Source organism: Lycium barbarum, chromosome 10 (assembly GCF_019175385.1).
Source record: "Lycium barbarum isolate Lr01 chromosome 10, ASM1917538v2, whole genome shotgun sequence".
NCBI classification, from domain to species: domain Eukaryota; kingdom Viridiplantae; phylum Streptophyta; class Magnoliopsida; order Solanales; family Solanaceae; genus Lycium; species Lycium barbarum.
Genome location: NC_083346.1, coordinates 45271496 through 45289726, shown reverse-complemented (window position 1 = coordinate 45289726; position 18231 = coordinate 45271496). Strand labels below are relative to the sequence as shown.

Genomic DNA, 18231 nt, shown 5'->3' with positions numbered 1-18231 from the left:
CCAGTCAAAAACGAGGGTAGCGATGGAATATATAAGAATAAAGCAGGGTAAAAGCGCCTTGTTTTGACAGGGAAAGTTCATTAGCATGACAGAACTTCCATTCTTCTAAGAAAAAAGAAACCCTTGTTGTGAATAATGACAAAACCCAGTCCTGTTTTTTATTAACTAATATTCCCTCCGGATCAAAAAGAGTGTCCACTTATAAAAATCAGGAAAGAATTTTCCTTATTTTTCCAGATTTGCCCTTATTAAGTGTTATGTGATTAAATCCCAATACCTATTTAATTAGGGGCAGTTTAGTCAAATTACCTATTTTTTATAGGAGTTAGTATTTTCTTAAGGGGTGTGCAAATGGCTAAGTGGACACTCGTTTTGATCCGGAGGGAGTATTATTGTTGATGTTCCCACTTGCTTTCCATTTCCAAGTGTTATATTCTGACAGTGATGTTTTGCTTATAAAGTAATTTCATTAAATTTTGGACTGCATCTATCACCATTTGTAGATTTCTTCTTGAGCCTTAATTCAAATAAGCAGTGATATTGTGTCCTATAGATATGAAATATCGTCATACTGTTCTCAAACATGTTGCAGATAGTTGGAAAAGCAACTATGAAGATATCACTACCACACCACATGTGCTTTTGAGGACTAACTCTATTTCTGTTTCCAAACATAAAAGTTATATCACCACTAACTCTTTTTATCACTTTACGATATATCTTTACATTCCAGTTTCACATGATGGTGTGATATTTTTGATTTCCTACCCCTTTTCGTGTACTGTACTTGTCCGTGATAAAAGTCCTCCACAAAGCTTGTACCTCGTTGCTGAACTGCCAGAGCCACTTTCCTAAGAGTGCTTAATTGAATACCCCCAAATATTTCACTCTTTTCATACTTTATTGGGGATGTGACCATCTTCGAGTTCACCAGATGGAACTAGGGGTGGGTTTTCAGTATTTCGGTTCTGTTTTAAGAACTTCAGTTTCATACTTCGGTTTTCGGTTTTTCGATTGTATTATACTGAATACCGAACCGAAATTAGTTTAGTTCAGTTCGGTTCTTCGGTATGTATGTGATATACTGGTTTTACTTCTTATCCAATGAGGAAGGCTTATCCCTAGCATACTGTTTCTGCCATGGACCAATTGCTCAAAAGAAAAGTAAATTTCATGGTAAAGAACTTCTTATTTCAGAAGTTGTGGCATAAAGCTCGCAGCTTCTTCATGAATGGGGTCAGTTTCTAGCCTTTTTTTCCTCTTTTTTTACAGAAAAGCTAGTAACAAGAATACAACAACAACAACAACAGCCCAGTGAAATCCCACATCTTGGGGTCTGGGGAGGGTATAATGTACGCAGACCTTACTCCTACCAAGGTAGGATGGCTGTTTCCGAGAGACCCTCGGCTCAATAGAAGCATAAAAAGGGGGTCAGATAAGGTTAAAAGATTTAAAACGATATTGCAATGAAATAATGCAAGCGACACAGTAAAACAGGATAATCAAGGAATTCAAAGCGATATGGAAATGCAAATCACGAAAGCGGCACAGATAAAATAGAGTAATCAAAGTACAGAAAGTAGCAAATAATAACATAAATCAAAGCACAAGAAATTATAATGCGCTAATGCGCCTACTAATAAGGAAAGATAACGAGACTTATATACTAGCCTTCTACCCTAATGTGGGTCCTCCACATCTTTGCACAAACCTTTATCATCCTTCCTAAGAAGTAAAAAATCTATCTGAGTCTTAGCCGCCGAACTACGGAAGGTTACCAAGTGCTCTTCCTTCTTTGGAAAACTCGAATTGGCTATCACCAACCCAAAAGCTCTTGCGAAATCCAAAAGTGAAACTCCTCCTCCATTTCTGTCCCCGAAGCCAAAGCCTCCATGCACATCATCATAACCTCCCGAAATAGACCCGATGTGCCCATTGAAATCCCCTCCCACGAAAAGTTTCTCAGTAGGCGGTATGCCTCCCACTAACTCGTCCAAATCCTCCCAAAAGCGCCTCTTCTCCTCCTCGCGTAAGCCCGCTTGCGGCGCATAAGCACTAATAATGTTCAAAGTGGTCCCTTCAACGATCACCTTAATCGACATCATCCTATCGTTGACTCTCCTAACCTCCACCACCTGATCCCTTAAATCACTATCTACTAAAATGCCTACCCCATTCCTATACTTCGATCTACTAGAGAACCAAAGCTTATATCCGTCTACCTCCTTAGCTTTAGGTCCTACCCATTTGGTCTCTTGGACACAAGCTATATTAATCTTCCTCCTCTTAAGGGTCTTAACTAGCTCTATGGACTTTCCCGTTAACGTCCCAATGTTCCAAGAACCTACTCTCAGTCTAGATGCTCCTTTAACCCACTTACTCCTCCTAACCATCGTCCCCGTCCCCGTCCCCGTCCCCATCCCTGAACGAGAACATGACCCTAGTCTACCATCAATATCCAAAGCCACGAAAACGCGTTTGAACTAATAAATTAGTCAAAGGTCTAAAGTCAGCAAATGTAGCTACAAATGTATGAACAAAGCATAGATATGAGAACCGGAGGTACCAACTCCAGTCAAAATGAACCTGATCGCCGCCGGAAAATACTGTTCACGTCGGAGTACTGTTCACGCGAAGTACTGTTCGCGTCGGGGTACTGTTCACGTCGGGGTAACAAGAATATATTTGGAAAATTTGTAGAAGCTCAATTCCCCAACAAATAAGAAAAATCATAAGAATAATAAGTTTGCAGAAGCTTCTTCACTCGCATTGGACCTGAACATACGTCATTGCTTTCACATTGTTGTCCTCTTGTATTCTTTTTTATTTCTCACATTACACATGAAGTACACACAATTTAACAAATACAAAAAATAAATAAACAAGAAAAATATGTGTAAACCAATTTAATAAGATTGAAAGAATAGTGTTTTTTTAATGTCTTTTGAGTCGGTAGGGCACCACATACAAACATCAAACATCAATTCCACTAGGAAAGTAAATCAAAACAGCACTTAAATATACATATTTAAGAAGTTCAACCGAAATACCAATTTCTTAAAACCGAAAATCGAACTTTTTAAGAATCAAATCTGAAAACCGACTGAAGAACCGGATTATTTTGGTTCGGACAGGTTTTTTGCTTATTATGCCCACCCCTAGATGGAACTCTTTTACCATAATTTGTAACCACAAATTTTTTGAAGCCTATCCAGTTTTTCGCTGACACTAGAAGGTGCATGCGTCTGAGACTTGCAATATGTCAGACAAAGTGCCCTTGATCAGAGTCACCTTTTCCCCTTGATAAATACCTTTATCGTGGCAACCTTCTCTCAACCTTTTCCATCACTTGGTTGCAGACTGCAGAATCCTTAGATACTCCTAGCGACCACCTAGATAAGTTGTAGGAAGTTTTCCGACTCTATGATACACATGAACCTAAAATAAAAGGGGGCAGCCGGTGCACAAAGTATCCCGTGTTAGCAGGGTCCGAGGAAGGGCCGCACCCTAAGGGATAGGGGTGTGATGTGGACAACCTACCCTAATGCAAGCATTAGTGGCTACTTTCATGGCTCGAACCAGTGACCTATAGGTCACGCGGAGACAACTTTACCGTTGTATATGGGCAAAAAATAGGGCTCCATTTCTCAGGTTTCTCAGATGCATTTTTCTCTCGTGTTATATTTCTCACATGGTATCAGAGCTTTGGTGAGAAAATATGGTTGTGCAAAAGTACCAGCAACATCCAACAATCTTAATCTGAAGACTATAGTGGTGGACACCAATTCCAGGATTGAGAATGTTGATGTTAACTTTCTCACTGCTATAAAGAGTCCAATCAGGTTGCGGATTTCTTAGCAAAACTGGCCACTAACATTGATGAGCAGATCATTTACTACAGAATTGACCAAATGCCAGGAGGTGCTAAAGGCCCTTATTTTTTGGATAGGATGCAGCTTCATAGTACCAGGATTAGATATGACAAGGCCAACTTTTTTGTCAGCTAAAATTGTATAGTTGAATCTCTCAGGAATGTTTAATCTCGCAAATTAAGCATTCCTTTTTTCGCGGAGATTGCTTGCAATCAGTGTTGTATATCAGGGATAAGGTCCAGTAACCCCCCCCCCCCCCCCCCCCCCGCCCTCCCTCTTTTATTGTGTTCTCATAATGACATACAACTCCTCCCAGGACATTCTCCTGGAAAATTTTAAAAATAAAAAATAAAAAAATCCAGCCGCATCCAAGAAGAAAAATCTCATTTACCATGTAATTTTCGGATGACCTAAGTGGTTGTCCATGTCAATACAGTTTCTGAGAGTGTCAGGCAAAAATTAATAGGAGCCACGACAAAATGATCAATTCAATGCGTCACCAAATTTTCGCTAGTCCTATTGTTCCTACCATGGATGAACTATTCTCCCAATTACTTCAGCTTGCTGCCGCAATCTAGTCACACAATGGTGTCATCACCGACCGTTAACTCCCCTATTCTCGCATCTCATCTAATGAAAAATTGGACATCTCACAAACTATGGAGAACTGAAGAGGCGGTCGTTTCAGAAAATGAAAATCTCGACCAAAGTGCAGTTATTGCAAAGTATGTTATACTTTACATAGTCGACCGCCAAAAAATGTTCATGTTGCTCCAACTAATAATATCGATAGTAAGGGGTTTTCTTTATCTGAAGGGGAATATAGCGAGTTCCTTCAATCTCAGGACCGTTGTACGAGATAGACGATTGGTGCAAGGCGTGAATCACAAGGCCTTTATTATCTAATCTCTCCTAACTCCTCTACAACATGTCAATTACAGATCCTTCAGACTTAAGACTTAATGCACAGACGTTTGAGACATCCGAGAAATTATCCAAGCTGAAGAAGATGGTACCTAGTTTGTTTAGTGAAGATTTTTAGCAAGAAGAAAGGGCTTCTTGTATTTCTGAATGAATATACAATCCATAAGAATGGGTACTTATACATGAGTTCTAAGACTAAATAAGGAAAGACAGTATTACACAATCAATTCCTAATCATTTACATCAATACAATATATTCCTAAAATTAAGCTATCAATCTTAATCATCAATATCAAATCAACATCTCAATCTTAATCATTAATACCAAATCAACATTCCCCCTCAAGTTGGTGCAAAGATGTCGCACATGCCCAACTTGCAAACCAGTGTATGAAAAGTCCGTTTGTTGAGGCCTTTAGCAAACACATCAGCTAGTTGTTTTTCTGATGACACGTGGAATAAACTCAAGACACCACCCGTGACTTTTTCTTTGATGAAGTGTCGATCAATTTCAACGTGCTTTGTTCGGTCATGCTGGACTGGATTTCGAGCTATACTGATTGCAGCCTTGTTGTCACAATACAAGGAAAGTTTCCTTTTTTCAAACAATCTCAATTCTTCTAGTAACTTTTGTAACCACAAAAGTTCGCAAACACCCTGGGCCATAGCTCTATATTCTGCCTCCGCACTTGATCTAGCAACTACACTTTGCTTCTTGCTTCTCCAAGTGACCAAGTTTCCTCCTACGAGTGTACAGTAACCGGATGTAGACCTTCTGTCATCTAAAGATCCAGCCCAATCTGCATCGGTAAAGGCTTCTATTTGGAGGTGACCATGTCTGGAGTAAAGTAGACCTTTTCCTGGAGCAGACTTCAGATACCGCAAAATGTGAAAGACAGCTTGCATATGAGGATCTCGAGGATCATGCATAAACTGACTCACTAGGCTGACTGAATAGGCTATGTCTGGTCTAGTGTGAGAGAGATAAATGAGTCTTCCAGCCAGCCTCTGATATCTCTCTTTATCAACTGACTTTCCAACTCCGTTATGTAGTTTGTGATTGCTTTCAATGGGTGATTCTGCTAGTTTGCAACCTGTCATACCTGTTTCTTTCAAGAGATCCAGAATATACTTTCTTTGAGAAATAAAGATTCCTCTTTTTGATCTAGCAACTTCAATTCCCAAGAAGTACTGCAATTTTCCTAGATCCTTGATCTCAAATTCCCGTGCCAACAACTTCTTCAATCGGGTCATCTCCTGTTTGTCATCTCCTGTCATTACTATGTCATCAACATAAACTATGAGAAGAGTGAGTTTACCCTTTAAATGTCGTATAAAGAGGGTGTGATCCGCATTGCTTTGTTGGTAACCAAAGGAGATCATTGCTTTATAGAATCTGTCAAGCCAAGCTCTAGGAGATTGCTTCAATCCGTACAAGGCTTTCTTCAGTCTGCACCAAAACCAGGAGTCTCCATGTACACCTCTTCTTCTAAGTCTCCATGAAAAAATGCATTCTTCACATCAAACTGTTGCAAGTCCCAGTCAAGATTAGCTGCACAAGATAGAAGAATTCTAATAGTATTCATTTTTGCAACAGGAGCAAATGTCTCTTGATAATCCACTCCAAAAGTCTGAGTGAATCCTTTAGCCACCAATCTTGCTTTGAACCTTTCAATGGAACCATCAACTTTATGATTTACAGTGAAGACCCATTTGCAACCAACCAACTTCTTGTCTGGTGGTGATGCGACAAGTTCCCAAGTCTCATTCTTTGATAAGGCCTTCATTTCTTCCATCATAGCTTGCTTCCACTTAGAATCTGCAAAAGCTTCCCTCCAATTCTGGGGAATAGACACAGAAGAAATAGACAAGGCAAAGGCTCTATAGGAGGGCGATAAAGAATTATAGGAAACGAAGTTAGATAAAGGGTGCTTAGTGCAAGATCTGACTCCTTTCCTGTGAGCAATAGGCAAATCAAACTCATTAGGAAGTATAGACAACTCACCAGAAGAAGAAGGTTCGGCTTCGGCAGGTTGCATGATGACTTCTTCTGCTCTATTTCTCCTTTTCTCCTTGAGTAAGTTATCAAATCAGGCCTATCCAAACGCCCAACAGTCTCCCCCTGAATTCTTTCTCTAATTTTACTTTCTCTTATGGCAGTAGTTTCAATAGTCTCCCCCTGAATTCTTTCTCCAATTTCACTTTCCCTTGTGGCAGTAGTTTCAACAATAGAACTAGGAAAAACCATCTCTTTTTCCTTATAATTCTCCCCCTGAAGAGGTGATGGTGTAATACTGAAATAGGGCTTAGATTCCCGAAAGGTAACATCCATACTGACAAAGAATCTCCTAGAAGGAGGGTGATAACATTTGTACCCTTTCTGTGTTGGAGAATACCCAATAAAGAAACATTTAAGAGCTCTAGGTTCAAGTTTCCCAGAGTTCCTAGCGTGAACAAAGCAAACACACCCAAATATCTTTGGAGGAACAGTATAGTCATTTTTACCCTTTAAAGCTTCTAAAGGACTCCGGAAATTAAGAGTTTTAAGTGGCATTCTATTGATGAGGTAGGTAGCTACTAGAATGGCATCCCCCCAGTAAGGCTTTGGCAGATTCATGGTAAACAAAAGGGATCTTGCTACTTCTAACAAATGCCTATTTTTTCTTTCAGGAACCCCATTTTGTGCACTAGTATAAGGACAACTAGTTTGATGGATTATCCCAAAAGACTCCAAGTAAGCTCCAAAAGTTTTATCCATGTATTCTGTGCCATTGTCAATTCGAAATATCTTTATCTTAGCCTCAAACTGAGTACAAATCATCTTATGAAATGACTTAAAACAGGAGAAAACTTCACTTTTGTCTTTTAACAGATATACCCATGTCATTCTGGTGCAACAATCGATAAAAGTAACAAACCATCGACTACCAGATAAAGAAAGTGTTTGAGTAGGACCCCAGACATCAGAATGAATAGTCGAAAAGGGAATTGTGCTTTTATTGTCACTCAGAGGATAAGAGTTTTTAGTGTGCTTGGCATATTCACATGCATCACAAGACAAAGATTCAAACTCAGTTCTAGAAAATAAACCAGGGTATAATTTTTTTAAAGCAAAAAAAGATGGGTGTCCCAACCGTCTATGCCACTGTATTATTTCTCGGTTAACATCCTTATTTCCTACAAAAAAGGCCTGACCAGAGTCTCGAGTTCCATCGATCAAATATAAGCCATCATGCAATCTACCACTGCCAATCTTTTTCCCTGTATGAAGGTCTTCAAAAACACAATAATCAGGAAAGAATCTGACACTACAGTTTAGTTCTTTGGTGATAGCGCTAACAGATAATAGGTTAATAGGAAAATCAGGCACATGAAGAATGGATGATAAGGTAATATCTGGAGTACAAAACATTGAACATGTTCCAGAGACAGGGGCTAGGGAGCCATTGGCTATTCTGACATAATCCCCTTTGGGACTAGGAGAGTAATTTTGAAGGCCTTTAGAAGAGCCTGTCATGTGTCTATTCGCACCAGAATCAATAATCCAACAATTAAGCTGAGCATTAAAAGCAATACCTGACTGCACATAATTGGGGCTAGCAACACTAGAAGAGTCAAGTTTGTTCAGAAGACGGCGAAGATGTTGAACTTCATCTTGAGACAAAGTCTCTCCAGAAGTAGCGTCACCCATATTATCTAGATGGGAAGGGTTAGAATAGGCCTACGACTCGAGAACTGGAAAAAAAAAATCCAGAAAAAAATTGCCGGAAAGTTGGCTGCCACGCCGGAATCCTAATTCCGGTGATCGGAAAAAATCAAAACTGATAGGGATAGGCTCAGAATGTTCCAGCAACCCCAACAGAGAAAAATAATCCAGAAACGAACTGAACAGGAGGAGTTTTTTGTGCGGACAGCCACAAAGAGAGAGAAAAACTCGACCTCTTTGATAAAACACGGAACCCTAGTGCTGCGAGGGAGAAAACTCACCTCAAAAAGGCAGCAATGGCTCTGATACCATGAAGATTTTTAGCAAGAAGAAAGGGCTTCTTGTATTTCTGAATGAATATACAATCCATAAGAATGGGTACTTATACATGAGTTCTAAGACTAAATAAGGAAAGACAATATTACACAATCAATTCCTAATCATTTACATCAATACAATATATTCCTAAAATTAAGCTATCAATCTTAATCATCAATATCAAATCAACATCTCAATCTTAATCATTAATACCAAATCAACATTTAGTTTGTCCACATTAGATTATGAGTCGTGACAACTTGGAAAAGATACTCGTGACACCTTTCCATGTAGTGCTGAGAATCATATAGTCTACTTTTTCCTTAGTTCATTATGATATTTAGGGTCCTAGAAGAGTTTGTTCACCTTAAGATTTCGTTATTTTGTTAGTTTTATTGATATTCATTCAAGACATATTTGGATTTTCTTAATGAAAGATCATCCTGAGTTGTTTTATATGTTCCAAAGTTTTTGTGTTGAAATACAAAATTAATTTGGTCTTTTTTTCACATCTTTCGCAGTGATAATGCCTTAGAATACTTAATCCTAACAGTTTCAGAATTGGACTTCTCAAAGAATTATTCATCAAACATCTTGTTAGTATACTCCTCTGTAGAAGGGGTATCGGAGAGGAAGAGTATGCACCTCACTGAGACTGCTCGCACTCTTCTCGTTCAATCCCATTTTTCGCTGCGTTTTTTGGGCAATGAAATTCTCATGTCTTGTTATTTGATTAACCGGACATCTTAATCTTCTATCTAGACTCAGAATCTGCATGCAATATTGTTTCCTCAATCACTTTATACACTCTTCCCCTCATATCTTGAGAGCACGTGCTCGTTCATAACTTAACCCCCTAAAAGATAAATTAACGCCTCATGCTTCAAAGAGTATATTTCTTGGTTATTCTTGAATTCAACAGCACATTTTCTTAGACTCAACTTATTTTACACCTGATTATCCTAATATTTCTGAGGACTTGCTTGACTTTTGAGGAATCTATCATTGCTCCTCCTACATCCCCAACTATAGTGTCACCACTCCTAACTTACCATCATTGTTTGCGTCCAGCATCAAGCCCAAATGATTCACGTCCTGCACTGGACCCTAGATCTCGTACGACTTTTCTCCTCCTAATCAATCAATTGCACTTCAGAAAGGTTTATGATCCACGCGTAATACTAACCCTCATTTTACATTTTTAAGTTACCATTATCTATCATCACCCATTATGTCTTTGTATCATCTTTGTCCTCTAATTTCATCCCTAAGTCTACATGTGAAATGCTCTCTCATCCAGGATGGCGACAGGCTCTAATTTACGAGATGTCTACTTTACATGCAAAGGAGCTTGTCCCTCTTCCTTCAGGTAATTCTTATGGTTGTCGTCAATGAGTTTATGCAGTCAAAATTGGTCTGAACAGTCAAATTTATCAGCTTGATGCCCACCTTGTTTCCAAAGGACATACTCAAATTTTTTGGTTCATTCTAGTGAAAACTTCCCCCGTGGCTAAAATAGTGTCGCCTTTTTCTATCCATGGTGGTTCGTTTTGCCTCTTTATCAGTTGGATATTAAGAATTTTTTTCTCAGAGCAACCGTGAGGATGAAGTTTATATGAAACAACCAACTGGATTTTTAATCAGGGGTTGGGGGTGGGGGGGAGGAGGGTGGATCTTGTTGATTGCGCCGGTCACTTTCTCCTCGAGCATCGTCTGGTAAGTTCAACACAGTTATGCAGGAGTTTGGGATCAGTCGTAGTGAAATTGATCATTCTATGTTTTATTGGCATTCGGCTGCAAATTTGTGTACTTATTTGGGGGTTTTAACCATATCGTTATCACCTGCAATGATAAAGATGGTATCACTAATTTGAAGCAGCATCTCTTTCAACACTTGCAGACTAAAGATAGATCTGATAGGTGCTATGTAACTGTTAGGATTTCATAGTTGGATCTGCTGTCCTATTTCTCTGTATCTATGGTTCTGGCACTAACCTAGATATTTTTATTTCACAATGGAACTATGCTTTGGAGTCTTAAACATTCTTGAAGAGATGGGAATGAACGGTTGTAAGCCCATTGACGCTCATATGGAACCAAGTGATAAACTTCTGCAAGGACAGGGGAGCCTCTTAGTGATCCTACAATAGGCGGCTGGTTGGTAAGTTCAATTACCTCACAGTGACTAGACCTGACATTTCCGTTCCTATGAGTGTTGTAAGTCAGGTTTATGAACTCTTCATGTGACAGTCATTGGGATGTAATTATCCATATTCTGCGATATATAAAATCAGCCCCATGCAAAGGACTACTCTTCAAGGATAGAGTCTATGAGCAAATTGTTGCATACACAGACATTGATTGGGTAGGATTACCTTCTCATAGACGTTCTACGACTGGATAATGTGTTGTAGTAGGAACTAATTTGCTGTAACAAGAAACAAAATGTGGTTGTTGGATCTAGGGCAGATCAGTGTAAGACTTCGCGCATTTCCCACATACATTTTTCTCTCGTGTTATATTTCTCAAAGACACCTATTAGCATTGGCATCCACACGACGTCTACTTTGTGCAATTCAGCATAAAACTCCATATTGCTTCTTTTAACGCATCCTCTCCCTCATACACTGTTTCACCCACTTCCATAGATTTTATACAATTTCTCCTCATGTTGACAATTGTTAACCTGTGAATGAACTTTAAGTTGAATCCCTCTTTTCTTATTCCAAAAAAAAAAAAAAAAGAAGAAGAAGAAGTTGAATCTCCTCTTTCAATCACAATGCTCTAGATTTTTGTCTCCAACTATAGCCCTTATAACTAAACTGTCCCATCACTTCTCTAGTGGAAAGTAGACAAGTCAAGCCCTATATGTCAAAAGACTATCTGAATCCCATTGAAGTACACCAAGTTCAAGTTGCAGCATCTTAAAAAGCTGCAACATTGAATTACAAGATAACATGTTATGTAGAGGGCAAGAAAAGATTGTATGCTCTTCTTAATGATGAAACTCAATAGAATGAGACTCCTCATACAAGAGCTTTTAACCTATTCTAATAAGGTATTACAAGGATACAAAATAATTTCCTACTTAATATGGAAAAAAACTACTATTCTACATCATCTTTTACAGTGATCTTAGACATATTTTCGATAGATTAATTTGGACACTTAACGGAAGGCTCCATCTTATTGCACGATTACGAAATTGCAGCAATCTGTTGTTTGCCATTTCTTTAGCTGAACGAGCTAGAATTAAAAGGTGGATTTATTGACCCTCGTTTTGGTTGTGGAAGATGAACCAGGTTAATCCAATGATCCTCACTCCCACGGCTGTCCTATCCCTCCATATATGTTTGTCGATCCCATTTTTAAACGAGATGAACCAGGTTAATCCAATGATCCTCACTCCCACGGCTGTCCCATCCCTCCATATATGTTTGTCGATCCCATCTTTAAACGATTCCCTCTACCTCCTGCCCCATACTCCTCCCTCAACCTTACATGGCCACCCCCACTAACTTCTTAACCTATACTTTTTAATTTTAAGTTTTGAAGTACCAGCCATCACCCAACCCATTAAATAAGACAACTAAAATTAATTAAATGCCCCCAATATGCCTTAGTTACAACCCCTCCTAATCCCTTTATGATCAAACCATCCACAATTTCTATCTGATAATCTAATGCTATTCTAATTCCCCATCCATGTCAAGCCATATGTTTTATTCTACAGCATTCTTTTTATAGTGTGTCTCATACATTTCATTGCAGGATATAACCAAAAACATGTCATTAAAGGGTTACTACAATATGATAAATAAACACTGAAATCTTACATCTCATTCTCCTTCAACTGCAATAGACATTCATCTTTTTGCTCTTCCAGCTTGTTGCTTACGTCCTACGTGGGAAGAAAAATGAGGATAGAAACTGTTATGCCACAATTCAAGCTGACCAGCCCTTAGAGGTGAAAAACAAACATTAATAGGAATTTCAGTTTCAAGAGATGTATCATTTCGTTTTCGATTTCAAAAAAAGAAATGTCTCTTTTCCAAAGCCATGCTAACCCGACAAAGGCCCATCCTTGTTTATGAAATGAGCTAACAAGCTTTATCTTTGTGTTCCCTATTTTCTCTTCTTTTTTTTTTTTTTTAAGGATTCAATGTACAGTAGGAAGCATGGAAAAAACGTTTTTTTGTTCATGGAGGAATAAACAATACTAGACATCGTCAGTATGCGGTAAAACATAACTCCAAGGAAGATAAAAATAGAGTAAAGAAGAGAGTGAGGCTCTCTGCACAAAGATAACCAAAATTCAGATGATTGCACAGTGCTCATGATGTACTTTTTTTTTGTGAAGTAATTGGTTTCATTGTTGGCTTCAAGGAGATGCATAATAGTTGCAAAAGTAGTTGCTTAGCAAACAGGACTCATGCTGTCACTTCTTAATTAGCCAGCATATCAACAATAAAGAGAGAAATGATATGACAAACATGTACTTAAATCGGCAAAAACAAAGCGTTTCCACAAACCTAAGCAATAATTCCCTTCACACAAGCAGTTATGGTGCATTTGCATATTCTTTTGAAGATATCATTATTTTAAAATATAATTACTAAGATTTTTGCAAACTAATAGTTCTAAAAAATACTTTTGACTAAATTTATAATAAGTGAGACAATGAGTAAAAAGTCGAAGAATATAGTCAGGATGGAGACCAATATAACCTTATTCTTGAAAAATTAGTGGGATCATAAAGTTTTCGGGAAGACATTTAAGAGGCCAAGGTAGTTGAAGGGGTTGAACTTTATTAGTAGTATAGGTATCACAACAATCAAAAATGGACACCTGGCCTATAAAACCACTGCTCACCGCTCCCTTCTCCTTCCTCCACCCCCAACCACCACCCTCCACAAAAAAACCGATGAAATAGAACACCAAAGAGAAGGGCTTGTGACCTTAAACTATTCAGCACGACTTCATAGAAAAGAAGATGACACCCAAGACATTCTAAACAGTGTCGTCAAGGAGCACTTTAAACTGCAACAACAACTAATATAAATTAATAAAGTAAAATGCATGTTGATCAAGTTAAAACAAACATTTAAAATTTCTGAGTAACAAACAAAAATATAATTTCAAACATCTAATCATCCTACAATAACAGATTCATCCATGACCTTTTTTAGCGATTAATATAGTGTTTGCCATCGATATTTAATATATGATGCCACCAAATTCAGATAGAGTGTCGGCCTCATAATTTAAACTAATTTTCTTTTAAGACAGTAGTTAGGTCGGTTTGTGCTAAGGCACACGCATTAGCTTCTAGGTGCCTGCACTTAAGTGCTGCTTAAGCAAAGAAAAGTTACCAACCTATGCTGCACTTAACTTTGCAGTTTAAGTGAGTCACAAACATGCCTTTAAGGCTTTAAAGAACACTGTTCTACAACTAGATTAGCACTCCTACAGAAATGTCAACAGGAATTCACAACTAGGTTAGTGATGCTACCATCTAAGAAGTTCTAACCTTTCTATAATTCCATTTTTCCAAAAATACAAAAGTTAAAACGTTCCTAACCATGATAGTTCATCACTATTTGCTAGTCAATACACGTTAAGTCATCAAAAGCCAGGTGAAAGAAGGTAGAATCTGCTTAGCACTTGCTCAGGGCGGTATGCAAGCTACATTAACATACCTGTTTTCCCAACCTGATCCTGAAAGGTTGTTCGATCAGATCAAGTATAAGATGTCAATGCACACATGCTAACAGCTAAATCAAGGCAATCTATCGGACTGGGCATGTCATCGTTCTAAACCCTGAATAAGGTGGATCTGGCTAAAGAGAAAGTCAAGCATCAGCCTCAAACTATTCTCTAGGCAAGGTCGGGAAACTATTCAGAATGATGACACTATGCGAAATCAGCCTAAATACCAGCACTAAAAGAGAGCTTTTGCTACATTACTGTAATGGAGTTGGACATTCTGGGGGCATGGACACTCGTCAAACCAGTGTGTACAGTATGAGAGCATGGACACATGTCCAATACATACTAGGAAACACACACACCAAACCCTAAGTAACGAATTGGAGTCTGGGCTCTGGGAACCTAACACGCGTCTGATAAGTTTTTTTTAATTTTTTGGATATAGGTGCCACATTTTCAGATAACAAAGGGACGGTTTTCTGCCATATCCAACCTTAAGTACAATTTTTGATGCCTTAGCTGAAGCAAAAAAAAAAAAAAATCAGAAGTAAAGATTAACTTAAAAACATTTTTCCAGTTGAAACACTCAACTGTTTTAAAGGCTAACTACATCCGACACTATGTTGCTCGGGCTCCAAAAATGGTGTCGAACCCGTGTCGGATCCTCCAAAATGCACTAGTTTTGGAGGATCTGACATGCACCCAGGGGACATTTTAAAAGAGTCCGAGCAACATAGATCCGACATATGGAAATGGTGAGAGAATAGCAATGGTAACTGTCAAGTCTTATTACCAGAGTTTGTTAGGCAGAGAGGAACTTGCATTTCCACATCGCTCTATTTGGGTTCCTAGAGCGCCCAAGAAGGTGTGTTCCATTGCATGGTTGTCAGATAGGTGAGTGATAGTAACAGCAGACAATCTGAGGAGAGGAGGATCACATATGTTACTTGGTGCTTCATGTGCAGATGCCAGGAGAAGATGTGGATCACCTCCTATTAGATTGTCAGGTGGCTACACAATTGTGGTCGGTGGCCTTTAGTTAGTATGAAGTGGACAGTGAAGGAGGCATTGCATAGTTGGACCTTAAGGAGAGGGCAGCGAAGTCAAAAGGGCATGGGGTGTTGCTTCGTTAGCTGTCATGTGGGGGCTATGGAAGAGAAAAATAGGGGAGTGTTTGAAGGAGTAGCCCAGGATTTTGTACTTTTACAAAGTAGCCTCTTGTTTTTAGTTTCCTTTTGGTGTACTCTGACGTCCCCATTTGTATAGAAGGGTGGGTTTCTTTGTTGGAGAACCATATTTTGGTGTATGTTCTCCACTTTTTGGCATACGGCTTGTATATGGGTTTCCCTTCATTAATAAAATTAGTTACCTTCTCAAAAAAAAAAAAAAAAAAAAAAAAAAAAATTAGATACAAATTTGCAGAAATGTTGGTGTTTGACATTATGTTGGCCTAGGCAGTTATGTTGACATTTGATATCTGATGGTATTTTGTATGTTTTATTAGTACTTATGGTTTGTGGAATGTGTGCTTTTGGTTTTATGTTATCTTTTGCAATTGTGTCCAATTCGTAATGTCCACCTAACTTCGACATATTAATGTATGTATTCCCATATACGTACACAACTGCTGTATCTGCATTTATTCAACTTAGAGATACGCTAGGGGAGGATACATGGAAAATTCGGCACGAACATTTGACTTTATGTCAAAGATCTAGTCGCCGGTTCAGCTTATCCTACTATAATTATCTTCTCCACATGTAACAAAAGCTATGATGGTACCTAATAGTTAAGCCTGCTGGAGGCAGATGAAGTACATTAGAAGAGGACTATGTGACAAGCAGAACTATAGAAACTTCATCATACAATACAGGAAGACTCTCTGTAAGAGATGATCTAACATCTCTAACAGGCAAAGAACAGAAAGTTAGAGGCAATTGCCTAATGATGGTAGATAAAAGACAAGGCCTTTTTCAACCTTTTACTCTGAGTTTTTTCTTGGGGAGTCCTTATAACATACAAAATTTACTCAGATTTTCACTATTGGTGTCCACAATTACACAGAATAATATGATGCATAGGATAAGGTTAAGAGCAAACACTGTCAACTTGAAAGCAAAAAACACATCTACAAACACTAGCCAAATCTTCAGAAGATAAGCCTTCTCAGAACAGTAAAATATTCAGACCTTAATTGCATCTTGAAACTTGTTCGATAAATCCAGCCTCAGATTTTGACCCTCCGATGATACCTGTTTGCATTCATCCTGCAAATTACAGAACAGACAATTTCAAGCCATAGAAACTCGCAATCAAGGGCAAAACACAAAAACAACATAAACTGGAGAGTAACAGAATATTATTACTTGATCACCTACATCTAAGCTAAAAAGTGGAAAGTGTCAATTTAGCAACAGCCTAATAAGTAAAGTAGGAGGCATCGCATTGAAACATAGAAACAACTAATAAGCAAGCCCCATGAAAAGGCATGACTTTATTCAAGAATAAATGGCACGAGAAAACAACTGTCACTCTACTTGACACAGAATTTATCCACCAAAATAAGAAATTGAGAAAAAGGCCACTCTTTTTGTATAATGTGCTTAAGAAATTAAGAAGAGAATTGGGCAGAAAAGAGAATTTTATTACTCAAAGAATTCGATACAACTACAATATCACTGTATGAATGGAATAGCTACACTATAAACTCCAAAGTTAGCCTTAAGCTTCAATGATGGTTCCCTGTAACAAATGAATAGAAAATTAGGAAGGGAAGAAGAAAAGAGAAGGAGAGATCGAGAGAGAGAATTTGAGGTGAGAAAATATCCATAAATGACTAACTGCCCTAGCTCCTAATCTGTTGGAGTATTTAGTTGAGCTAGAGTAAATCCTGAGCATTGATCTCTTCTAATCTTCACTGTCCAGATGTACCGAATTAACTAACTCATTAAACATATGTCGTCTCCTCCGTCGCCCACGTACCCCCCAATTCCGAACCCTTATTTGACCTCAGCTCGTTCTACGGACATAATAATCCCTTTCCCTTGAAAATGACCTTGTCCTCAAGGTCGATTCTGACCGCAAGATATACATTGATGTTCTCTCATATGATCTAAGAAGCTCACTATGGATTTGGTAATCAGTAGCAACTGGTCTAAATTCCATCCTCCCGGATCAACACTCAAAATTGTTTGGTCAACTCCCTTGCCTAAATCATCTCCACCTTCTTTCCAACCATATCCAGGTGAAATTGCAGCTAGCACGACAACTGATTCCAAAACAAGGTTGCAATACAAGAGAACATTGCTTGAGATATATTCAGTACCAAGATCAGCCCCCCTACCGTCAGGACAGAGCCTTAAAACATCAGCACTTAATAGCTTTACACCAATCATAACAAGGGAAAATTCTCTGTTAATGTATGCTAGAGTATCTTCTGAACTTCTCAAGTTTGCGACTGCAGTAGCTGAAAAGTTTTCGTAAGGACTCCTGAGGTCGCAAGATTTCAGGTCCTGTGAAGCACATAAATATACCACAAAAGTCTGCAATACCACTGCGCCAAACCAAATGCTCCAACCATTGAAATTTTTAATTGCAAACTTTCCCTTACTACAAACATCCAAAATAATGATGCTGTTGATGTTAGCTCTAAGCAGAACTAAAGCTCGTCGCACCAAGAGAGTAGCTACCACCAAGTTATCA

At 38.5% G+C, this 18231-nt stretch overlaps 1 protein-coding gene across 2 annotated transcripts in view; it reads right to left on the bottom strand.

Moving 5' to 3' along the window:
- LOC132616179 (uncharacterized) overlaps positions 1–18231 on the bottom strand; it is a 57076-nt gene that overhangs the window by 7102 nt on the left and 31743 nt on the right. For both annotated transcript variants that reach the window (XM_060330786.1, XM_060330785.1), the window contains exons 6-7: positions 16719–16796; positions 12657–12721 (exon numbers count right to left, since the gene is read on the bottom strand). In XM_060330786.1, the coding sequence (XP_060186769.1) occupies positions 12657–12721; positions 16719–16796 (143 nt within the window). The remainder of the gene's footprint in view (positions 1–12656; positions 12722–16718; positions 16797–18231) is intronic.